At 46.1% G+C, this 25,354-nt stretch overlaps 1 protein-coding gene across 1 annotated transcript; it reads right to left on the reverse strand.

Annotated features, from left to right (window-relative positions):
* Positions 1–2,713: 2,713 nt before the first annotated feature.
* Positions 2,714–25,139, reverse strand: B3GAT1 (beta-1,3-glucuronyltransferase 1). Its single transcript, XM_032229850.1, has 4 exons — positions 24,953–25,139; positions 16,112–16,620; positions 5,953–6,249; positions 2,714–2,800 (listed from the first exon to the last, which is right to left on the reverse strand). Exons 1-4 carry the CDS (start codon positions 25,137–25,139, stop codon positions 2,714–2,716), a joined length of 1,080 nt encoding a protein of 359 aa, XP_032085741.1.
* Positions 25,140–25,354: the final 215 nt, after the last annotated feature.

The following is a 25,354-nucleotide window of genomic DNA, read 5'->3' on the forward strand; positions in this document are numbered from 1 at the left end:
CTGGTTTATGGAGCAACTCCACTCGGTGGTTTTCCTCTGGTTGACCAAGGTCTTAGTTTGAGTCTGGAATTCGGGGGTGTTTGGTGCCTGGAGTAGGAATGAACGGCAAATAGGGGGGGAAATGGGCTTTAGTGTCACACTTTCGCTGCAGTTCAGCAGTAGAATGCTTTCTTCTGTTCCCAAGGCAAACCCTGATTTACATGCGCTCTACATGGGGCAGCCTTTGAAGAGTATTCGGAGACTTCAACTCGTCCAGAATGCAGCCGCGCGAGCGATTGTGGGTGCACCTCGGTACACCCACGTTACACCTATCCTCCGCGAGCTGCACTGGCTACCGATCGGTCTCCGGATACGCTTCAAAGTGGTAGTCGTAACTTATAAAGCCCTTCATGGTATTGGACCTGGGTACTTGAGAGACCGCCTGCTGCCAATTACCTCCCAAAGACCCGTCAGATCTCACAGGGTCGGCCTCCTCCGGCTTCCGTCCACCAGCCAATGCCATCTGGCTACTACCCGGGGGAGGGCCTTCTCTGTAGCAGCTCCGGCCCTTTGGAATGAACTCCCCGCGGAGATCCGGACCCTCACCTCTCTCCAGGCCTTCCGGAAAGCCGTCAAAACCTGGCTGTGCCGGCAGGCCTGGGGTTGATGAGTTCCCCTCCCCTCTCGACTGGTATGGCTGTGTGATTTTCGTGTATTTTAATTATGTGTACTGTTGTTTATGTTCCCTTTCCCCCCTGAGTTGTTCGCTGCCCTGAGTCCCTCCTGGAGAAGGGCGGCATACAAATAAACCAAATACAAATACAAATACATTTAATTTCTTGCCTGCCCCAAAGAAGAGGGGGTCAAGCTACTCACCAAAGCACTTGAAGACAGAACGAGAACTGGGATGGAAACTAACCGGGGACATTTCATTCAATTTCATTGTACACATACTGTGCATTGACAATAAAAGGTTTGATTTCAAGGTGTTGGTTATTACCTTTAAAGCCCTACATGGCTTAGGGCCAGCGTGCCTGCAAGACCGCCTACTGCCACATACCTCCCAGCGGCCAGTAAGATCCCACAGATTGGGCCTCCTTCAGATGCCGTCAGCCAGACAGTGGCGGCTGGCGGGCCCCCGGAGGAGAGCCTTCTCTGTGGCTGCTCCGACTCTTTGGAATCAGCTACCCCCAGAGATCCGGACCATACCCACTCTCATGGCCTACAGGAAAGCTGTAAAAACCTGGCTGTTCCGGCAGGTCTGGGGCTGTTGACCTCACTGTTGAGATCCAGCCCCGATTAGAATGAATGTATGTGGTGTTGCGATTTTAAACCGTTTTTTTTCCTCGTTATGTGTTTGTTATGTGTCTTTTTTCTCTCTCTCTTTTTTGTAAGCCGCCCGGAGTCCTTCAGGATTGGGCGGCATATAAATTTTATAAATAATAATAGAAATAATAAATAATTTGAGGGAAGCAACATGGAACTAAGCAGAAATTTTCAGACAGAACAGTTAACCAGGGAAACAATTTCCCCTCAGAGGTTGCGGGTGCTCAATCATTGGAGGTTTTTTAAGAAGAAGCTGGACAGCCACTTGTCTGGAGTGGTGTAGGGTTTCCTGTCTGAGCAGAGGGTTGGACTAGAAGACCTCTAGGGTCCCTTCCAACTCTTGTTATTCTGTAATCTGACTCTGCCTCCAGCCAGTGCTACTTGTTAAAGGAAGCACATGGCAGCCCTTGGAAATTGTCCCCACCTGCCTTATTCTCTCCTATCCAGCTGCTATGCTTAGTACAACATAACTTAACGTGGCATTAGATTAGGTTAATAAAGTTGGGAGGGACCTTGTAGGTCATCTAGTCCAACCCTCCACCCAAGCAGGAGACCCCATACCATTTCTGACATGTGGCAGTCCAGTCTCTTCTTGAAAGCTTCCAGTGATGAAGGTCCCACAACTTCCGAAGGCAACTTCTGTTCCACTGGTTGATTGTTCTGACTGTCAGAAAATCCCTCCTCCTTTCTAGGTTGAATCTCTCCTTGGTCAGTTTTCATGCATTCTTCCTTGTCTGGCTTTCGGGTGCTTTGGAAAACAGCTTGACCCCCTCCTCTCTGTGGCAGCCCCTGAGATATTGGAAGACTGCTATCTGGTCTCTCCTGGTCCTTCTCTTCACTAGACTAGCCATGCCCAGTTCCTGCAATCGTTCATCGTATGTTTTAGCCTCCGGTCAGATAATCTTAGATTCAGATGAACAGAGCTGGAAGGGACCTTGTAGGTCACCCACCCAAACAGGAGACCATTCCCACACCATTTCCGATAGATGGCAGTCCAGTCTCTTCTTGAAAGCTTCCAGCGATGAAGCTCCCACAACCTCTGAAGGCCAAAGGAGGAAAAAAATTCCTCCTTATTTCGATCTTGAATCTCTCCTTGGTCAGTTTCCATCCATTATTCCTTGTCTGGACTCCAGGTGTCTTGGAACAGAGCTAAACATGGCATTCCTCTCCCTCCCAATTGGACTCTTTCACAGGTTAGGATCATGCTCAAGCCTTCAGAAGTGAAAGAGACGGGTGATTATTGTTTCGAGCAGCTGCCACAAATTTGGCGCAGATTCCCATTCTCCCTCTTTAGCCCCACTGTGAAGAGGGGCCTCCGTAGGACCAAATGCCAACATGCCAAGCGCTGTGATTTAGTAGTCATGCCCTGGGGCCATACCTGCTGGCGTCTTCCCTTTGCAGCCCGAGGTCAGATTTCCACGTTGGGATCTGTGAAGCCTTTCTTTCCCTCGTTCACCAACACGGGTTTCTCGGTTCTTGTGTGCCAGACGAGAATCTGGATCGAAGAAGGATTAGAAGGTCAGTTCCAGGGTCTTCTTGCATGCATGCAACATATGTTGCCTTATTAAACTAAGGGCATAGCTAGGTATATAAGAGCCGAGGTGGCACAGTGGTTATAGTGCAGTACTGCAGGCTACTTAAGCTGACTGCTAGCTGCAGTTCAGCAGTTCGAATCTCACCAGGCTCCAGATTGACTCAGCCTTTCATCCTTCGGTAAAATGAGGACCCAGATTGTTGGGGAGGGGGAATAGGCTGACTCTGTAAATGGCTCTGTTGGCTGCTGGTGGGCCACAACAATTACCAGAGTAAGAGGGGGGCATAAAAATATTGCCGTCGCCAGGAGACTAGCAAATCATCTCAGTGGCTTTCTCAGGCCCATTCAGCTGTCCTTCCAACGTGGTTTCCAAACCACGTTCCAAGCACATCTCCCAAGAAAACCACTTAGCTACATTTGGTTTCCTTTCAACGTATTGCCTGAGTTCATATTTACTAATGGTGACTAGGCATTGCAAACACAGCGATGTAGGTACTTCCTTGCTTGTTCCTGGTTCGCTTTCATCCTGACAGAAGAGAATATTTCTAGCTCAGGGTTGGATTGGTGGTGGGATTCCAAAGATTTTTACTATTGGTTCTGTCTTGGTGGGCGTGGCAGGGGAGGGATACTGTAAAGTCCCCATTCCCTCTCCAATCCAGAGAAAGTTACTGCAAAATCCCTCTTTCCTCCCGATCAGCTGGGACTCGGGAGGCAGAGAATAGATGGGGGCGAGGCCAGCCAGAGGTGGCATTTGCCGGTTTTCCGAACTACTCAAAATTTCTGCTACCGGTTCTCCAGAACTGATCAGAACCTGCTGAATACCACCTCTGGGTTGGATATAAAATGATTGGTAAATTGTGAACCCACAAAGCCGGTGCATCTCCTAAAGGTGATTCTCTCAGCTTCCTAGCTGCTTACAAGCTTGGTAACTTGCAGACTTCAACTCCCAGAATGCTCCAGACAGCCATACAACCCCAACTACGAAAAGACCAGGAAAAAAAATGGACCATGCCACGCCGCACCAACGTCTCTTACACCTGAAGCACTCGTGATTAGTCCCTACTGCTTTTTTAATTACACTCAAACCTACGGTTTCTCCGGCATCTCACTCTGCATCTCCAATTACAGGAACCGTCAAAACCATTATCTTCGTTATTAAAACAGGAGGAGGATAATTGTCAGCTCTCCAACCGGCTGCCACGTCTAAATCTGTTTCAGGCTACCGAAATCAGGGGGAAACAAAATGAACTCGGTTTTTTTTTTAAAAAAGGGGGGAGGGGTGAATCAAAATTGCTGGAAGCTTCCAAGAAGAGACTGGACTGCCATTTGTGGTGGTGTAGGGTAGGGGGTGTCAAATACGAGACCCGCGGGCCGGATCCGGCCCACGGGGCGCTTAGATCTGGCCGATGGGACCACCCTGGAAACAGCAAAGGACCAGCCCAGGGTGCCTCTGGGAGTGGAAACCGTCCCCTCCGGGCTCCGTGTTCGCTGGCCGAGGGCTAAGAAAACAAGCTACAAGCAAAGCAAGAAGAAGAAATGTTTCTCCTTTTGCATTTGAGCATGCAAGAAGAGACGGGAAAGGAGAAAGGGAAAGAGGAAAGACAAAGAAAAAGAAGGAAAGGTGAGAAGAGAGCAAGGAAGGAAAAATAAGGAAAGGGGAAGGAAGAAGAAAGGGGAAGGAGGAGGGAAGGAAGAAGAAGAAAAAGAAGGAAGGAAGGAAGGAAGGAAGGAAGATTATAATGAGAAGGAGAGAGGGTCTGAGACCCTGAGGGAGGTCTGAGGCACTTGGCCACCACAGATGCCCCCTGACATGAGTGGGTGGGAACTAATCAAGGAGAGAAGCAACTTAGAACTGAGGAGAAATTTCCTGACAGTTAGAACAATTTATCAGTGGAACAGCTTGCCCCCAGAAGTTGTGAATGCCCCAACACTGCAAGTCTTTAAGAAGAGCTTCGGTTCCCACCACCCCTCTCATGTTTCAAGTGGCAACCCAAGGAGTTAATCTATAAGAGGATTATAGGGCACCCAGGCAGCTGTAGAAGGGAAGGCAGGTGTCTCTCGCTTTATGGAGAAGTGAGATACCAGCCAGGGAAAAGCTTCAGAAGTTGCCCTCCTTGTTTGCAGAAGCCTAGAGTATCTTTGGCCCTTGGAAATAAGAATAGCCCTAGCAATAGCACTTAGACTTATATACCGCTTCACAGTGCTTTACAGCCCTTTCTAAGTGGTTTACAGAGTCAGCCTATCGCCCCCAACAATCTGGGTCCTCGTTTTACCCACCTCGGAAGGATGGGAGGCTGAGTCAACCTTGAGTTGCTGAGAATGGAACTGCTGGCAGTCAGCAGAATTAGCCTGCAACTTTAGCCACTGTGCCACCATGGTAAGGCTGGCAGGGAGGCAGACAGGCAGGCAGGCAGGCAGGCAGGCAGGCAGGCAGGAAGGAAGGAAGGAAGGAAGGAAGGAAGGAAGGAAGGAAGGAAGGAAGGAATAGTAGTAAAACTTAAACTTATATACTGCTTCATAGTCTTTTACAGCCCTTTTCTAAGCAAAGGTTACAAAGATGGTTTTCTACGGGGACTCAGAAGCTGCTCTACCCAAACAGGCCTTCAGGTCAAACTTCTTCAGGCTGGGTCTGGAGCAGTGGTGGGATTGAAAAACATCAGCAAACGGTTCTCTGCCCTGTTGCTGGGTGGGTGCGTCCATGGTGGGCATGGCCTACTGAGCCTCCTACACCCTGGCAGTGAAGGGAGGGTGTTTTCACCCTCCCAGGCTCCAAAGGCTTTCCCTGAGCCTCCAGGAGGGCTAAAATTGCCTCCCCCGTCTTCCGGAGGCAGGAAACAGGCCAGTTTCCAGGCTTCCGGGCGGTCCATTTTCGCCCTCCCAGAGCCTCCGCGTGGGCCCTGAATTTACCTGGCATGATGAATGGGCCGTGTGGAGACTCCTAGGAGGGGGCGGGGTAAGCGGGTCCTTGCAACAACCAGTTTGTCTGAACCGGTGTGAACTGGCTGAATCCCACCCTGGTCTGAACGTTCATGGTTTTTCCGGTGGATGTCCTCCAGAGAAACCAGCGTCTGTGTAAGCCGCCCCTCTGCTTGGAATGTCAACGGCAGCCGTACCTTAGTGCAATTGGCAGCTTTGGGCTCGAGGTCATTCAAGGTCACCAGCTCCCGGAGCAGGCTGCTCTCCTGATAGCCCCCTTTGACCCCGCGCAGTTTGAAGTAAGCCTGAGGTCGCTGAAGGATTAGCCTGAGGTTGACAGCAAAGCCTGCCATGTCGATTGCAAACGGCCGGTGGGGGTCGAAGACGGTTTTCCATCCATACACCTTCCCAGCAGCGTTGACTTTGGGGGACTCGTACCGCAAGCCTCCCACAAAGGCCACCGGCCAGACGGAGACCCTGCGGGTGGTCCGCATCTGGAAAACAAGAGGCGGACAATTAGAGTTTGTTTCAAAAAAATCAAATCCCGAAAGCACTCACAGATTTAGCAGGATTCATTAACTGCTTTGTATACTACATAATAACAACATGAATATATGTACAATACCAACAGCAGATTCTTCCAACGTGGTGGAAAGGGGAGATCGGTTTCAGTTCAGAGAGGCAGACTAGATTAGTTCTCTTGCACAGACTCAGAGCTACATAGCTAAGCCATGCCCAGGCTCCGAGCCGTCTGGCATGCCTCTCAGTCACCAAATAGTTCCCACTGGTTGACCCAGTCACCATGCCTATACATTGGCTGACCTTGTTACCATGTCCTATTCCAGCCAGTCCCCAATGGTTGACCTTTTGCTGTGTTCTATTCCAGTTCATGAATATTCTGACAAGAATGACCGAACATCCCTTGGATTGGATCGATGGAAGAGCATGCCATTGTGTCCATAGTTGGGCAACTGATTAACATCTCTGTCTCTCCGATCTTCCTGACAGCTGAGCACAAGCTCTTCTCCAAGGTGATTTTTCTCAAGACGGTTCCAAGTCCCATTATCCCCAGACAACACAATAGTTGGGCTTGCTGGACACCAGGGTGGGGAAACCTGGCTGAAGCCACCTTAGATGCTCGCACATGACTTGGGTAAGAAGGAAAATCACATCCCTTGCGTTGAGTTTACTGTCCCAGAATCTTAGAATTGGAAGTAGAGTTGTGTGCAGTGGTTCACAAGGTGGGCCTGAGGATCAGTGGTGGGATTGAAATAATTTAACAACAGGTTCTCTGCCCTAATGATTTCTTCCAAAAACCAGTTCACCAAACTGCTCATAAAGTTAACAACTGGTTCTCCCGAAGTGGTGAAACATGGGCCTCCCGTAAATCTGGAAATGGCCCCATGATTTCTCTGTAAACTGTGCACATGCGCGCAGCAAACAGGTTGTTAAACCAGTAGGATCCCACCCCTGGGAGGGAGGGAAGGAAAGGAAAGAAAGGAGGAAGGAAGGAAAGAAGGAAGGAAGAAAGAAAGGAAGGAAGGAAGAAAGAAAGAAAAAAAGAAAGAAAGAAAAAAGAAAGAAAGAAAAAGAAAGATACTCAGTATTGAATCCTAAAAATCTACGAAAAAAGAAAGGTTCAGGGGCGTGGAACAGGAATAGCACCAGAGGTGGGTTCCTACCAGTTCGCACCTATTCGGTAGAACCGGTTCGTCAAATCTACCGAACCGGTTAGAAGAAGTTCCACCAGTGGACCCGGAAAGCAGGTCACACCTACAGAAGAAGTTCCAAAAAATTTTGAAACCCACCACTGAGACACACACACACACACACACAGACTCACACAGAGAGAGAAAGAGAAAGAAACGAAGAAAGAAATAAAAAAAGAAAAAAAGAAAGAAAAAGAGAGAGAGATGAAAGAAAAAAAGGAAAAAGGGACAGAGAGACAAAAGGAAGGAAAGAGAGAGAGTGAGAGAGAGAGAGAGTGAAAGAAAGAAAGAAATAAAATCCATGGCCAACAAGCCACTCCCACCAGGTCACATGGCTGGCAAGCCACTCCCACAAAGGAGGCCACACACACAGAGGTTCAAAAATTTTTTGAAACCCACCACTGAATAGCACCCAGCTGTTCTACACCCCTTCAACAGAATTTCTCATTCAGAATCTCTACAGAGAGCTTGCTCTCCAGTTTGCTCTTTCTCCAACGAAGCTTTTGCTGGTGCTGCATCTTCTCTGCTCCTCTTCCCACTTCACCTGCCTTGCAGCGTTATTAATTACTACAAGGGAAACCAAATGAGCTTGTAGTACTTGCCCTCTTGCATAAAAGCACTTACTAAGAGCCCTCGCTACTCACGGGAGGGGGGGGGGGCGAAGGACAGAGATGAATAAAGCCACTCTACAGGCAGGCTGCTTTCATGCCTAAAGGGAGACTAGAACTCTCAGTCTCCTAGTGATTGGCCCAAAGTCACCCAGCCAGCTTTCGTGCCTAAGGCAGGACTAGAACTCTCAGTCTCCTGGTGATTGGCCCAAAGCCACCCAGCCAGCTTTCGTGCCTAAGGCAGGACTAGAACTCTCAGTCTCCTGGTGATTGGCCCAAAGCCACCCAGCCAGCTTTCGTGCCTAAGGCAGGACTAGAACTCTCAGTCTCCTGGTGATTGGCCCAAAGCCACCCAGCCAGCTTTCGTGCCTAAGGCAGGACTAGAACTCTCAGTCTCCTGGTGATTGGCCCAAAGTCACCCAGCCAGCTTTTGTGCCTAAGGCAGGACTAGAATTCACCCTCTCTGCTCATTGGCCCAGTCACCCAGGAGACTTTTCTGCTTAAGACAGGACTAGAATTCACAGTCTCTTGGTTTCTGGGCCAGCACCTCTTGAGGAAGTCCAATGGTGGAAGGAAGAAGAAATAGAGACAAGTGAAACTGCCTTCTTTCGTCCCTCTAGCAGGCAAGAACTGACGCCAACCCCAAAGGTTTGAAAATGGATCTTAGATACATAACCATCCATTCAGCTGACAGCTTCCATCAACAACATCCTTGATATTGGATGGTGATCATGATGATAACCATGAGAGCTTTCTGACGTAGGGCAAAAACTATTTAAATCAACATACCTTTCGACTAATAATAATTTATTGATCAAATTATTGTTAGTCTGGAAAACCAGATCCAAACTCTAAGTCCAAATTTTGCCCTTCATTAATGGCTATCCGAATTGGGACGCAGCAGCTCAGAGGCTAAGACGCTGAGCTTGTCGATCAGAAAGGTCAGCAGTTCAGTGGTTCGAATCCCTAGCGCCGCGTAACGGAGTGAGCTCCTGTTCCTTGTCCCAGCCAACGTAGCAGTTTGAAAGCACATAAAAATGCAAGTAGAAAAATAGGAACCACCTTTGGTGGGAAGGTAACAGCGTTCCCTGCTCCTTTGGCATTTAGTCATGCCGGCCACATGACCATGGAGACGTCTTTGGACAGAGCCGGCTCTTTGGCTTTGAAACGGAGATGAGCACCGCCCCCTAGAGTCGGGAACAACTAGCATATATGGGCAAGGGGAACCTTTACCTTTAACAATGTTTATCCAAGTGTCCTCTAAAGATCTTGTTGGGAAGCTGATATTTTGGGGAGTACGTAGGTTAGCGTGCCTATGGGAGCAAATTTGATTGAGACAGAAATGTAGGTTTAATTATGGTAAATTCCCAAGAGGATAACGCAACCCATAATGGCAAGACTCTGAGCAGCTGGGGTGATCCAGAGGTGGCTCCTTGTTGATGGGCCATTTCAAGGACACTAATGCCAGCCCTTTAGGCTGGACCATGACCTTCAACTTCAGGACATCCAGAACCTCAAATCTGGGGTTTTTTTTGGGGGGGGGGGAACAGAAGACTCACCTCTATAAAATTGAAGGCCGGAGGATGCCAGGCTAAGATAACTTGAGACAGTGGTGGGTTTCACACAATTTAACAACCGGTTTGCCTAGTGCAGTACCAAAAACATGAGCGTGCATGTGCGTGCAGGCTCCACACCTGTGCGTGCCTCCCGCACTTGTGCGTGGCTTCAAACCAGTGGTGGGATTCAGCCAGTTTGCACCTATTTGGGAGAACCGGTTGGTAACTTTCTAAGCAGTTCGGAGAATCGGTTGTTGGAAGAAATCTTACTTCATTTTTCCCACTTTACAGGGCTAATCCTGTAAGGAAGGCAGGAAGGAAACATTCTGGTGTTGTTTCTAGCCTCATCTTTATTGCCCTGCTTACAGAAACTGCCTCTCCGGTTAACCCTTATTACCATTGTAACAGCTAAGGCGAAGTGCCCATCGACCTGAGTGACATTGACTTGGTCATGCCCACTTGATCACATGACCACCGAGCCCCCGCCTACCCAGCTGGTCATTAGGGCAGAGAACTGGTTAGTAAATTATTTGAATCCCACCACTGCTTCAAACAAACAGCATGTGGCTTCCAGCACACCTACTAGGGTAGCCGGGATGAGTAGAGATGGCAAGGTGCAGAAATCAGCTGGGTTGCATGGACGGGGTAAGCAATGAGAGAATGAGATATATAGGATGGGATAGCAGTGGGACGGTGGTCAGAACTACCAGTACGGGTGAACCAGTCCAGACCAGCAGCACCACACCTCTGACTAGAGAGAACCCACTGTCCAGTATTCGTAAAATATTCAGCCAGTGTTGGTGAGGGGTCAGGACATGGCACATGGTTGGTGAGTTGAGACTCAACTCTTACCCCTTGCCAGGCCAACTGTTGACCCTGTCAACAATTAAAGAAGGCTCCCAGGATATTCTCTCGGGAGCTTGCCGAAGACCATCAGAAAGTGGAGATGATGTCTACATGTTCCACTGTGGAACTGACAACAATGAGCTTCTGATCCCATTGTTGCCACCTGGAAAAAAACTGTCTGGTTTGTAGAATAGAATAGAATAAGCCTCTTCAAAATCTTGGTGCATCTTATACTTCAGAAAATAGGGTATATCCGTATTTGAGGCATAAGTGTATAACAGGGGTTTCCAAACCCCAGTCGATGGACAGGAACCAGCAGTGGTGGGATTCAGCTGGTTCGCACCTATTCGGGAGAACCGGTTGGTAACTTTCTAAGCAGTTCGGAGAACCGGTTGTTGGAAGAAATCTCACTTTGTTTTTTTTCCACTTTACAGGGCTAATCCTGTAAGAAAGGCAGGAAGGAAATATCCTGGTGTTATTTCTAATTTTGATTGCCCTGCTTACAGAAACTGCCTCTCCGGTTAACCCTTATAACTATTGTAACAACTAAGGCGAAGTGCCCATCGACCTGAGTGACATTGAGTTGGCCACACCCACCCAGTCACATGACCACCGAGCCCCGCCTACCCAGATGGTCATTAGGGCAGAGAACCGGTTGTTAAATTATTTGAATCCCACCCCTGGGAACCAGTCTGTGGCATGCCAGAAACCCTGTCATGAAAGCAAGCGAAGCCACGAGATATAGGCAGCACACAAAACCAAGACCCTTCCAGTCTGTGGGGAAAACCTCTCTCCAGGGAATCGGTTCCCGATGCCCAAATAGTTCGGGACCATTGGCTTATAATATTTTTAGTTTTTGTATTTTTATCTCTTACATTTTTGTGTACTCTGAATAAGAGGCCTTATTCCGAGTTGTTAAACCTGGCCCATGTTTCCTTGCTGATTTCAAACTGGTCTCCTTCTCGGCTCCCCCCCCCCTTTTTTTCCTCTCGTTTTCAGACTGCTGTTTTAGGGCAAATATTTTTTTTTTGGAAAAGAAAAATAAACAAAAATAAAAGGAAAAGATTCAGCCGCGGACTCCCCACTTTGACAACAGGCAACATTTCATTTGCCTGCATTTAAATTAATTAACTTTACAAGCGTGGTTGAAAATGACTTAATTTATAAAAATCCCGAGGGGAAAGGAATGCGTCATGCGCTCTGGTCTACAAAAACCGCTTCACGCCACTGGCCGTGAATCAGAGTTAGTGTTCTTTAATAGCAGGAATATGCAAATAAGCGGTTATTGGAAGGGAGGGGGTGGGCGTCGTTTTATGGGCCTCCCAGAAGACTTAAACCTCCCCCGCCACCCAGAAACACAAATTTACATTTAGGCAATTTTTAAGCCCGTGCAGAATTTGAATGGTGAGTATTGATAAAAGATTCCTTTATGTCTCCCCACTTTTATCTCACATCCTTTCCCCAAAATGCCCTCTTGAAGAAATCTCATTTCTGTATGCAGCCAGAAAAAAAGCTTAATTCCCACCCCACCCCCATACTGTTGTGGCCCGCCAATGGTCTGTGGAGCTGGCATCAGAGTCGGACAATGAGAATTTTGGGGAGGAACATGGGCCAGTCCTGGAGTCTGGGGAAGGCTCGGACGAGGGTTCTGTGTCGGAGGCAGAGAGGGGGCCAAGGCCATCTGGCAGTTCTCAGTTGCCTTCGGAGCTAGAGAGCAGTGAGGCAGAGGAACAGCTGGAGCCTGTTCCCAGTGTGCGCATGAAGAAAAGAACAGCTAAGAAATCAGGGTCGACGTGGGAGTAAAGCCACTGGTGGATGGTGAATGGCCCCTCCCATAGGACATAAACGAGGAGCAAAAGAGGAGTGGGATTTTGCAGGAAACAATTTCTTCGTTCGTTCATTCGTTTCAGGAGTGTGAAGATCTGTCTGTGAATCTCAGAGACTTTGTGCCGAGTCTTTCCTTGCACAGCACTGAGTTTGGAAAATATTTACATGGCAGCTTTCCAAGATAGATAAGGTCTGTGGGCATGATTACTCCTTTGAAAGACTGTTTGCCAGGCCTTTGCTGAATGTGAATGAGAGGAATTCACATTTGTTTAATAAAAGGGGTTTTGTCGGGACCAGGGATTTGCTTCATACTTTTTAGGGAAGCCTAGGTCAGAACATTTATCTTACATCCTTTCCCAAAGATGCCCTCTTGAAGAAAGCTAATTTCTGCATGCAGCCAGGAAATAAAGCTCAACCCCTCCCACTCTCATACAGAAGTACAACCAAGATGTAGCGCCCCCCCCCCATAGGTTTTGTGCCAAAGTACGGTCTCTTTCACGGGGGTGCTGTAGGTAATCTTCGACGCACAATTCCCTTAGTGACTTTTTGAAGTTACAACAGCACTGAAAAAGGAGACTTATGACCATTTTTACACTTATGACCGTTGCAGCATCCCCATGGTCACAGAATCAAATTTTGGATGCTTGGCAACTGGTTGTCAACTCACAAAGCATCCCTGGCCTGCTCTTGAGTTGCCATCAAAAAGAGGAGGGATGGGAACCAGGGCAGCAAAAGACAGATGCACATTCCAGACTTATCTCTCTCAAGGCTGTTTCCCAGGGTTACTTGCAACAGCCGGAGATCTCTGCAACTTGCAAAATTGCCCCCTTGAACAAATGTGATTGATGACACACCCTGGGGGGAGGAGTAAAAACATGATTGGGGCCGTAAATTACATGGGGTCAGAGCTAGCTTCACTTGGGAATGTGACGTGAAGCTCCTGATAAATAACTGGATTACAAGGTATCAAGACTCTAGATTACAATTTGTGTATATGTGTGTTTGTGTGTAAGTCGTTGCTAAAACTTCGAAATCGGGTAGTTCCGGTGAGGTCCATCATAACTAGGAATGTTTGCTAAGCAATTTGTTGTTACGCGAGGTCAATGTATACATAGGCCTAGAAATTCTGCATCAGTAATGACAGTAGCATGTTTTTTAAAAAAAAAAACAGTCTACATCCGGGGAATTCACAATTCAATCCTTTCAATGAAGGAAAGCAGGGTGATTTGCATTTTTTTTTAAAAAAAAATCTGTGGACAATTTATAGAAACAGTTTGCCAATTAAAGACGATAATAGGGAAAGCACGATACGTAATGAGGCACTGTAAATATAGACACTTATGAAATTATTATCTGTAGGAAAAAAACACGTGTCAAAAATGAATTCCATCCGGCTGTTGCAGGCAGCTACATGGAGATTTATTTATTTTTTAGCACTGGGCACATCCGTAGCAGAGATTGAAACCTGTTAAAAGATTTCTTTCAAATCTCACACGTGGAGTACATGCCCCTATAAATCACAGCTCTTTCTCCTTTGCTGCTTGGACTATTTTATCATCTATGAGTCCTTCCTAAAAAATTGACTTCCTTCTCTCTTTCATTCTCCGTATTATCAGTATCTATTTCCAAACCTTCTTGGTATAAGGCAGTGTTTCCCAACCTTGGCAACTTGAAGATGTCTGGACTTCAACTCCCAGAAGTCCAGACATCTTCAAGTTGCCAAGGTTGAGAAACACTGGTATAAGGGATCAATTTAGAGAATAGGAATAGGAAAATAGAATAGAAAGAATAGGATGGGATGGGATGGTATAGGATAGCATACGATAGGATAGAATTGGAAGGGACCTTGGAAGTCTTCTAGTCCAGCCCTCTGCTCAAGCTGGAGATCTTATACCATTTCAGACAAGTAACTGCCTAGTCTCCTCTTAAAAACCTCCAGTGATGGAACACCTACAACTTCTGAAGGCAACTTCTGTTCCACTAGTTAATTGTCCTCACTGTTAGGAAATTCCTCCTCAGTTCTAAGTTGCTTCTCTCCTTGATTAGTATCCATCCATCACTTTTTGTCCTGCCCTCTGGTGCTTTGGAGGATAGCTTGACTCCCTCTTCTTTGTGGCAGCCCCTTAAATACTGGAAGACTGCTATCATGTCACCCCCTAGTCTTTCTTTTCTTCAGACTAGCCAAACCTAAATCCTGCATCCATTCTTCATAAGATGTAAGCTAACTTGCCGATCGCATTTTTCCTTTGCCTAAAAGGTGGAGGTGCTTGATTTGATCAATTGATGAATAACTAGCCATTGCTGACTGCCATGGCCACTAAGATCGGAGCAGTAATTGGCCTTCATATCTACTGGACTTCATTTTCCAACATTCCAAAACACAATTTAACAAGGCACAATGGTATGGCTTGTGAAATAAGGCAACTTCTGCCGATCTCATCTCTTCCATCTTTCTTACATCCTCCCCTCTTTGGTACGGAAATAGTAAACAATAATTGTCTCATGGGGAGGGGTCAAAAAGAGAGCAAAACAATCCTTGTCTCAATCCATCTGCAAGGTCTTTAGTGCATCTGGCTATGATGGGAAACTGGGTTAAAGGACCACCCTCTCACCTACCATAAATGGACTTGAAGAACCTCAGAATTTCAGAAGGGAATAGAAGACGAGGCGATTTCTGTAGATTCATAGCAATAGCAATAGCACAGACTTATATACTGTTTCACAGTGCTTTACAGCCCTCTCTAAGCGGTTTACAGTCAGCCTACTGCCTCCAACAATCTGGGTCCCCATTTTACACATCCTCATCCTTCCATCCTCAGAAGGATGGAAGGATGAGTCAACCTGGAACAGTCAGGATCGAACTGCTGGCAGTCAGCAGAATTAGCATGCAATACTGCATTCTAACTCTGCACCAATGTGGCCCTTCCTTCCTTCCTTCCTTCCTTCCTTCCTTCCTTCTTTGTTCCTCTTTGTTCCTTTCTTCTTTAGCATTTAGCAATAGCCCTTAGACTCATATACTACTTCACAGTGCTTTTACAGCCCTCTCTAAGCAGTTTACAGAGTCAGCCTATTGCCCCACAACAATCTGGGTCCTCATTTTTCCCACCTCGGAAGGATGGAGGGATGAGTCAACCTGGAACAGTCAGGATCGAACTGCTGGCAGTCAGCAGAATTAGCATGCAATACTGCATTCTAACTCTGCACCAATGTGCCCCTTCCTTCCTTCCTTCCTTCCTTCCTTCCTTCCTTCCTTCCTTCCTTCTTTGTTCCTCTTTCTCTCTCCTTCTTTAGCATTTAGCAATAGCCCTTATGCTCATATACCACTTCACAGTGCTTTTACAGCCCTCTCTAAGCAGTTTACAGAGTCAGCCTATTGCCCCACAACAATCCGGGTCCTCATTTTACCCACCTTGGAAGGATGGAAGGCTGAGTCAACCTTGAGACTGGTGGGATTTGAACTGCCAAATTGCAGGCAGCCGGCAGCCGGCAGTCAGCAGAAGTAGCCTGCAGTACTGCACTCTAACCACTGTGCCACCGCAGCTCATGAAGAACCTCAGAATTCCAGAAGGGAATAGAAAAGAAGGCGATGTCTGTAGATTAAAGTCAAGCCTTCATCTGTACAAACAGCCTACATACAACTCAAGATCCCGGAACCGAGTGTGGTATTTTTCACTTACCTTCCATCTCTTCTGCACCATCTCATGTTGGTGGAGAAGGTCCACCAAGGCCTCCTAACAGAGGGACATGATCCGTTGCAGGCCAGCATTACCAACTTAACCCAGTTGGCTGAGTGGCCCGTGAGCATCTTACCTCCTCAAAAAGTTCCAGGCTATAGGTATTATCATCATCCGCAAAATAGACAACCCCTGGTTGGCTGTTGTTTCTATTAAATGTCTCCCTTAGCCACCGTAAGGCCAGGTTCCTTTGCATGGTTCCCCGAGGAATCCGGGGGTCCCGCATGTCCCCTCTCAGCTTGTAGTTGCGTGGGGTCTCCACGTTGAGGTGGGTGTAGTTCAGCCCGGTGTCTCGCAAAAGCCGAGTGACCAGAGCAGTCCGACGTTGGGAGTCTTCCACCAAGATCCAGTGCAAGTTTGGGACGTGCAAAAAAGTATTGGACAACCGTGTCAACTCCGCCTTTTGGACCGGCCGGCTGTAAGTAGGAGTGACCACGTGGATAGTGGGCAAGGCGTCCGACCAAGGAGGTGGGCGGGTGTAGACGTATTCTGTCCTAACCACCTCCACAATGTCGCGGTCAGATAAGCAATACTCCTTAGAGTCCGATCCTTGAGAGAAGTCGCGACGGGTGTCCCCACCATCCTCTGTAGTAGAGAACAAACAAGAGAAGAAGAGGTGAAGCAGCAAATAGGTAAAAGTCTCCTTTTGGCAGGGGTCAGGAAGGAGGAAAAGAAAACAAGCAGAAGAGCAGAAGGTGTACGGGATGGAAAGTGGGCAGATCATATTTGATTGCACACCGTCTTCCCCTATGTCCTAAGTCACCCTCAAGTCTGCATTGGATAATAAGACTCAAAGCATCTTCTAATCCTGAAGCTTCTTGGTTCTCCTTTGTTTCCTTGTATCATCAATCAGTTCTTTGGGGTAAGACAATCTGCCTTCTGACTGTAGATGCTGATGTGTCTCTATAAATAATTGTCATCATCATCATCCATCATCATCCATCATTTGTATTTGGAGCAAAAAAAAATAATGATGTGGGAGAAAACTATAATAATCAAGTCAACTGGCTGAGGATACAATGGTGAAGCTGAATGGAATCAAATGAATCGGGATGAAATGGTTGCTGGAAGGATGGAGAACCTTTGGTGCAATTCCAAATAATTTGAATTTGGAATGGTTGGTCTTGAAAACTGAAGCTGGTGAGAGTTGAACCTGAAAACATTTGAAGGGCACCAAATTGAATTATGAAGATACTGGTTGGTTGTTCCTGCATAGGGTAACGATTCAGAACTATAAGGTGGTGATTCTTCCCTACGGCCTTTGGAGATCTCTGGTGTGTTTGTGTGTGTGTGTGTGTGTGTGTGTGTGTGTGTGTGTGATTTTTCCCATTTTATTTTTTTTAAATAAATAGTTCAAGGGAGGGAACATATCTACTACTTTTCCCTCCTCCTATTTTCCTTGCAACAACAACCCTGTGAGGTGAGTTGGGCTGAAAGTAAGAGACAGGACTAGAGTCACCCAGCCAGCTTTCATGCCTAAGGCTGGACTACAATTCCCAGTCTCCTTGTGATTGAGTCAAAGTCGTCCAGGCAGCTTTCATGTCTAAGGCAGGAGTAGAATTCCCAATTTCCTGGTGATTGGGTCAAAGTCACCCAGCCGGCTTTCATGCCTAAGGTGAGACTACAATTCCCAGTCTCCTGGTGATTGGCTCAAAGTCACCCAGCCAGCTTTCATGCCTAAGGTGGGGCTAGAATTCCCAGTCTCCTGGTGATTGGGTCAAAGTCACCCAGCTAACCTTCCTGCCAAAGTCAAAGTTTTCATGCCTAAGGCGGGACTACAATTCCCAGTCTCCTGGTGATTGGCTCAAAATCACCCAGCCAGCTTTCATGCCTAAGGTGGGGCTAGAATTCCCAGTCTCCTGGTGATTGGCTCAAAGTTACCCAGCCAGCTTTCATGCCTAAGGCAGGACTAGAATTCCCAATTTCCTGGGTCAAAGTCACCCAGCTGGCTTTCTTACATAAAACAAGAGTAGAATTCACCGTGTCCTGATTTCTAGGCCAGTTAACTACTACATTATATTGGCTTTCATAGCATTTTAAGGGAGGTGCTTTTGGTCAGTGAAGACAGTTTTGTAAGATCAAAAGGTACTAGAAGTTCCAGCTAGGCACAGCCCAAAATGAGGGTGCACTGCAGCCGGTGTATGGACTGTGCCAGTGTGAGTAATTCAGCCCCAGTTCTGTAAAACTGACAAAGTAATTTCAGGAGAAAGCAGTTTGCGAAATCGCTCTACCCTTATTTTGTTTCATTGATTCGTTTTATTGATTCTCCAGCTTGTTTACTTGAAATCCTGAACGTGACTGGGATTACATCAGATTATATAAGCGTACATTTTATACTTCAACTCCGGGTTCCCCTCCGGCTCACATCTCTTCCCCCACCACCCCTGAAAAAAAAATTCAACGTTAAGTTACCTTTTGGGTCTATTAGAAAATAATCAAGCTTTTGGCGTGGAGGGTTGCAAAATATAATTATTTCACCAGATACTTCATGAGATTGAAAAGCTGCCTTTTGAAAGGGGCAAAACAACTTCATCCGCACAATTCTTTTCAGCTAACAATCCTTACTATATTTTTATAAAGAAATAGAAGTAGGCAAGCACTGTTCATCTTGAACTAAGGGTAGCAAATGGGCAGTAACACCTAGGTGAATGAAGAACGGGGAAAACACAAATGCACCAGGATAGCATTCAGGTATCTAAAGGAGCTTAATGAATAGTGGCATTAGAGCAACAGGATGGCGTAGCGGTGAAGTCTCTCGCCTCCCACTTGGAAGGTGGATAGTTCAATCCCAGGCAGCGGCAAATGTTTCTCTATCAGGGCGCGAAAGAAATTATCTGCTGTGAACTCCACATAGGTGTCAGGAAGGGCATCCAGCTAGCAAACACTCAGCTTCATTCAGTCACCTCCATTCCAAATCAAGGGATTACAGAGTCGTAAAAAGAAGCAAAAATGAACAGTGGCATTAAATTTCCATTGCTTATGTTGGTCTGCTAGATGAGAAGTGCAACATAACAAGATTATAAGTAGCCCTGGGCGTTTCTTCCCAAAATAATTAACAATATTTAATATAGGTGATGTTCAATTTACAACAATTCATTTAGTGACAGTTCAAAGTTACAACAGCACTGAAAAAAAGTGACTTATGATCGGTTTTCCCATTTACAACAGTTGCAGCATCCCCGTGGTCATGTGATCAAAATTCAGATGCTTGGCAACTGACTCATATTTATGACGGCTGCAGGATCTCAGAGTCATGGGATCACCTTTTGCGACCTTCTGACAAGCAAAGTCAATGGCGAAGCCAGATTCTCTTAACAACTACAGTATGTTTCTTAAGAACTGCAGTCATTCGCTTAACAGCTGTGGCAAGACAGGTCGTAAAATGGGGCAAAACTCACTTAACAAATGTCTCACTTAGCAACAGAAATTTGACACTCAATCGTGGTCATAAGTCAAGGACTGTCTGTATGATGGAATGGGGATGTGACAGCATCCGTGCGAATTGCATTCACATAGCAAACATCACCATATTATATAAATTTTGTGACTTCATTCATCTAATGTTACTGAAGCTGATTAGATTTAATTTTGGGGTGGTTCATCCTGTTTTGTATATGTAGTCTGATTAGTTTATGAGTCAGAGTATTGTAGAAAACTTGTTAATTCCATAAGCAACTCATGCACGACCAGGGAATAATCATATTAAGTGTATTTTAGCAATCAAATGCAATTCTAATTAAAGCTAATGAATTGAATGGAAATCTCACTCTGCTTCTTCTTCGTTGCGGTCCGAAATCAGTTGGGCATCTTTTTCTCAAGACAATAAAACTCCAGAAATGGAGTTGTCTTTCCTACCAGGAAATCTTGGCGACTGCCATTTGACAAGGATGTGATGTAGGGTCAGCTCAAGAGCGACTCCCTTATTATTATTATACTTCTCACAATTCTTTAGGGAGATGAGAATAATCCAAAGCTATCAGAAACACAGCCCAGTGGCACTCGCTGAGGATTATATGGACTCAAAAACATGGCCTGTGTCTGCAAAAGGAACGTTGCCTTTTTTTTCTCTACTGTGATCCGAAGCAAAGCAGTCATCTCATCTCTCCCAGCCACCTGACTCCCCTAATCCTCTAACTGCATAAAAATCTACCCATCTACTGCAAGAGGAAACCAACAATTTGCAAACCAGCTGCCCGGGGAACTGAAAGAATGAAAAATAAAGAAGGCTGGGGAAACAGGTGCGAGTGGAGAGGTTGTCTGCTGGCGTTGACATCCACCTGATATGAATTGGAAAAAGAGAATGTGCTTCTCTCTCTCTCTCTCTCTCTCTCTCTCCCTCCCTCCCCCCTCCCTCCCTCCTCCCCCCCTCTCGATTAAAAAGAGGCAGCTGGTTGAAACAGGCCTTGGAGAAATGAAATAGAAACGTTCTTGTGCCAAGGTTGGAGAGTTTGACTTCAGGACCATGGACAGCAGTATTAGATATTTTTGACTTCAGGACCATGGACAGCAATATCCCAAGTGTGGAAATTTCCCTTTACCTTTATGGTGTTTAGTTTAGTTTAGTTTAGTTTAGCTTAGCTTAGCTTAGCTTAGCTTAGCTTAGCTTAGCTTAGCTTAGCTTAGCTTAGCTTAGCTTAGCTTAGCTTAGCTTAGCTTAGCTTAGCTTAGCTTAGCTTAGTTTAGCTTAGCTTAGTTTAGCTGAGCTTAGCTTAGCTTAGCTGAGCTTAGCTTAGCTTAGCTTAGTTTAGTTTAGCTTAGCTTAGTTTAGTGTCATTGAACATGGTACAACGAAATTAAATGCCATCTTCAGTGTACACAATAACTATAAAAATAAAAACACAACCATACATTCTTTACATTCTTTATAATTGAAATTGAAAACCCAATATTGCACTCTGCCATAGAATTCAATATGGTTACTGCCCTGGAATAGAAGCTGTTTTTCAGCCTATTTGTCCTTGTTTTTATTATCCTGTACCGTCTGCCAGATGGTAAAAGTTAAAAAAAGGGGGGTGCCCAGGATGAGATGGATCTTTAACAATGTTTTGAAATTTCTTAAGGCAGTGGGAGCTATAGAGCTCTTCCAAAGAGGGGAGAGAACAGCCATGGTATTGGACCTGGGTACTTGAGAGACCGCCTGCTGCCAATTACCTCCACTAGACCGATTAGATCCCACAGATTAGGCCTCCTCCGAATTCCATCCGCCGGCCAGTGTCGACTGGCGACTACCCGGAGGAGAGCCTTCTCTGTGGCTGCTCCGACCCTCTGGAACGAACTCCCTGTGGAGATTCGAACCCTCACCACCCTCCAGGCCTTCCGCAAAACCCTTAAAATCTGGCTGTTCCGACAGGCCTGGGGCTAAAGAGCTGTTGCCCCCATCTCGAATGGTATGACTGTCGTGTGTTTTAAATTATGCATTGTTATGTGTCGTTTTTAATTTTTGTCTGTATCCCCCTTCCCTGGTTTGAGTTGTGAGCCGCCCTGAGTCCCCTTCGGGGGAAAAGGGCGGCATATAAATATAATAAACAAACAAACAAACAATCATCCCTTGGGCAATGACGTTGACCCTCTGGAGCGCTGTCCTATCTGCCACTGTGCAATTGTCAAACCAGACACAGATCAGTAAGTTAAAATATTCTCTATGGTCCAGCAGTAGAAGGCCACCAGCAGTTTTTCATTCAGTTGTTGTTTATATTGTATTTAATAGATACAATATCGATATCATCATCATCATCAAGGAAGAAATGAAAGAATAATCAAATTGGAACAGCTTTGCAGTTGCAAAGAATTAGCCAACGTGGGACATACCCCAAATGAAAGGTTGCTGGTAAAAGACCCATGTATAAATAAAACCGTTCATTTTTTAAAGGTCAAAAGGAATTTTAAAAAGCACACGCAGAAAGTCCGTTTATTCCTACCCACGTACGTAACAGAAATGATGAAATGATTCATGAAACTCTTTTGATCTGAACGTTAGTAAACCTACCAATTTTTGATTCAACGTAATCAAGAAAGACCAAGATATTGCTCCTCGGGGTTCCAGAAAAACAATTTTGCACTTAAAACATTATTGCTTCCTTGAGATTTATCGGCCAAGCTTCACCTGCTTCTGTGCAAATGTTTCCATACTGTAAGGAATGGATTTAAGGCTTTTTGGGATAAACTGCTACCTTCTTCATTCCTTGTTAAGGTGTTGGCTCAGGAATTGGGAGAACAAAGTCAATCCTGTTGTCCTTTATGGAAGACTAGCCGATAACCCAGTATTGCCCAGGTATTTATTTATAGGGGGAAAATGTCCGGACGAAACATAATTTCTAATGTTGGATTTTTCCCCTTAGCAGAAGGAGCCCCCTTGTGGTGTACTGTGAAGCTATTACTGTGGCAACTCCACTGCGCTGCACAGTAGAAGCCATTTTACAGCAGTACAGTAGAAGCTATTTTAAAGCACAACAGGCTGTATCTTAACAGAACACACACCCCAAGGGGTTTTAGGGGTATCTTAACCCCACAATATTTTTCTCCAGAGGGTACATCATCTGTGTATCAAGTTTGGTTGAAATTGCTCAAGGCATTCCAGAGTTATGCTGGAACACACACACACACACACACACACACACACACACACACACGTGTGTGTGTGTGTGTGTGTGTGTGTGTGTGTGTGTATAGATAGATAGATGATAGATAGATAGAGATAGAGATAGATTACTGAGTAGGTTCTGAATCTCTAACACTCAGGGCTTAAAGCACAAGAGGAAGGAAGGTATTATTTTTATATTTTGTTGGTCCAAATTTATATAGTAGTTTGAAAAGCAATGGTAGGCAAATTGGAACTCTAGCCCTGATAGCAACAGCAATAGCTTTTAGACATGTACACTGCTTTCCAGCCCTCTCTAAGTGGTTTACAGAGTCAGCCTCTTGCCCCCAACAATTGGGGTCCTCATTTTACCCACCTCGGCAGGGTGGAAGGCTGAAGTCATCCTTGAGCCTGGTGAGATTTGAACTGCTAAATTGCAGGCAGCCATCAGTCAGCAGAAGTAGGCAGCAGTATTGCACTCTAACCACTGCGCCACCATGCACCACTATCTCATAAGATAGTAGAGAGGGAAGAGGTTGTGGGGAAGAAAATGTGCTTGACCAATGCATGACATTGTAAGCCTGTGTTGTGCTACGGTTGGTTGAATAAGCTACGATTGGCTGTATTCACACATCTCACTAAACAAGCCATATTCTGCTTAGCACAATGTGTAAACCCAGCCTATCCATAGTTTGTAAGCAAGAGGACCATATAGGGATACAACATAGTAACAAGAGGATCAAGGCATGAGCCTTAAAGGATGCTAAAGCTTGCAAGATTAGCCATGATAGGAAACAGAATACTGGATTCCCCAATAAGCAATATAGCAATAGCAATAGCAGTAGACTTATATACCGCTTCATAGGCCTTTCAGGCCTCTCTAAGCGGTTTACAGAGAGTCAGCATATTGCCCCCAACAATCTGGGTCCTCATTTTACCCACCTCGGAAGGATGGAAGGCTGAGTCAACCCTGAGCCGGTGAGATTTGAACCGCTGACCTGCTGATCTAGCAGTAGCCTGCAGTGCTGCATTTAACCACTGCGCCACCTTGGCTCTTCATAAGCTGATTTAGGGAAAATAATAACCTTGGGATCTTTATGGAAAGGGGTGGTGTATGTTTGAACATGTGTTGGGCATTGTAAAATGAACAAAGAAATAGGTAGCACAATAATTTTATGAGTTTTCATAAGTTACAGATAGCTAGTTGGACATTTTAATCAAGTCGTATCTCTTCTTCTGGGCAAGAAATCATCTCAGAACTCATGAAGGAAATATGAAATCTTCTATATTGAAGTAGCATATTGAAATTTATTCTTATTATCATCATCAAATAAATTTATTTTGAAAGGCTATTTGAGAAGAGAGAGTTCTTTCTCTGCTGACCTCCATCCTTCCAGGCGATATGGAATGGGAAGGTGGCCTTCCATTCAGCTTAATTCTTGAAGAACCGTAGCTGAATGCCTACTGAGCTTGTTCTGAACCGTCTTCATCAGTTACAGACTGGTGGGCAAGATGGATTTTTGTTCATGGCCAATAAGGAAACTTCAGCATTCGCTGTGGATTTTCCTATCTGTAAACTAAATAAAAACTGTTCTGACCGAGGCTTCCCAAGAGCATGAGGTAAAGTCCTTGTCCTGACAAAAAAGCCTTTTATTAATTCACAGGGAATTCTGCTCATTCACATCCAGCAAAGTCATTCAAAGGAGGATTTACAGTCACAGACCTTATCTGGCTTGGAGAGCTGCCAGGCCGATATCTGCAAAACTTGGCAAGGAGTCTTGGAGAGTCACGAACCAATTAAGCGAAGTAATTGTCTCCTGCAAACTCCACTCCCCCTTTCCTCCTCTTTTATTTCCTCTGGGAGGGGCCATTCATCATCCACCTGTGGCCTTACTCCCAAGTCGACCCCTGTTCCTTAGTTTTTCCCTTTGTCTGGCAGCTCTGTATATGTGCACACTGGGAACAGGCTCCAGCTGTTCTTCTGCCTCACTGATGTCTGACTCCAAAGGCAGCTGATAACTGTCAGATGGCCCTGGCCCCCTCTCTGCCTCTGACACAGAGCCCTCATCCAAGCCTTCTCCAGACTCTAGGACTGGCCCATGTTCCTCCCCAACCTCCTCACTGTCCGAATTGGCTACCAGCTCCGCTGGACACTGTTGGGCCACAAAAGAAACAAGGTTCAAGATCTCTAAGATGTTTTGGGATCAGAATCTTGGAAGGAACATATGGGAGACCGTGTGATGGAATGAATACAATGGTGGGAATGTTGAGGATGAGTTGTGGTGACGGTGGTTGTGGATGGCCAGTGATGGTCAGAGCTGGCCTGGGCTTTCTCCTCACCCTTATGCACTGCGAGCAGGGGAGCAATGGCGCTCTGATGCCAGACGGTGATAAGCAGCGTCCAAGGAAGCACAATCAGCACAATCGCCAAGATGTCTCGTCGCTTCGGCATCTCCAAGGCTGATGGGACCCACAGCTCCTCATTACCTGACAGCAGAAACCCCAGAGACAGAACAGGAGACCACATGGAGATCAAAGCAAGAAGGGATCAGAAGGCAGTTCAAAGGCCACCAGGCTCACAAGTCTTACCAGCGCTCACAACCCACCCATTGCACAAGCAGGTTTGTAGAGGCAGCAGCTGCCACCAAGGAGAGGCCAGGTTGTTCCCAGCAGGGAAGATGCTTCTCTGGGTGATGTCACTGGCCAGGATGTCAGGATCCCTTCTGGAAGGAGGTCTGTGAA

Source organism: Thamnophis elegans, chromosome 13 (genome assembly GCF_009769535.1).
Source record: "Thamnophis elegans isolate rThaEle1 chromosome 13, rThaEle1.pri, whole genome shotgun sequence".
NCBI classification, from domain to species: domain Eukaryota; kingdom Metazoa; phylum Chordata; class Lepidosauria; order Squamata; family Colubridae; genus Thamnophis; species Thamnophis elegans.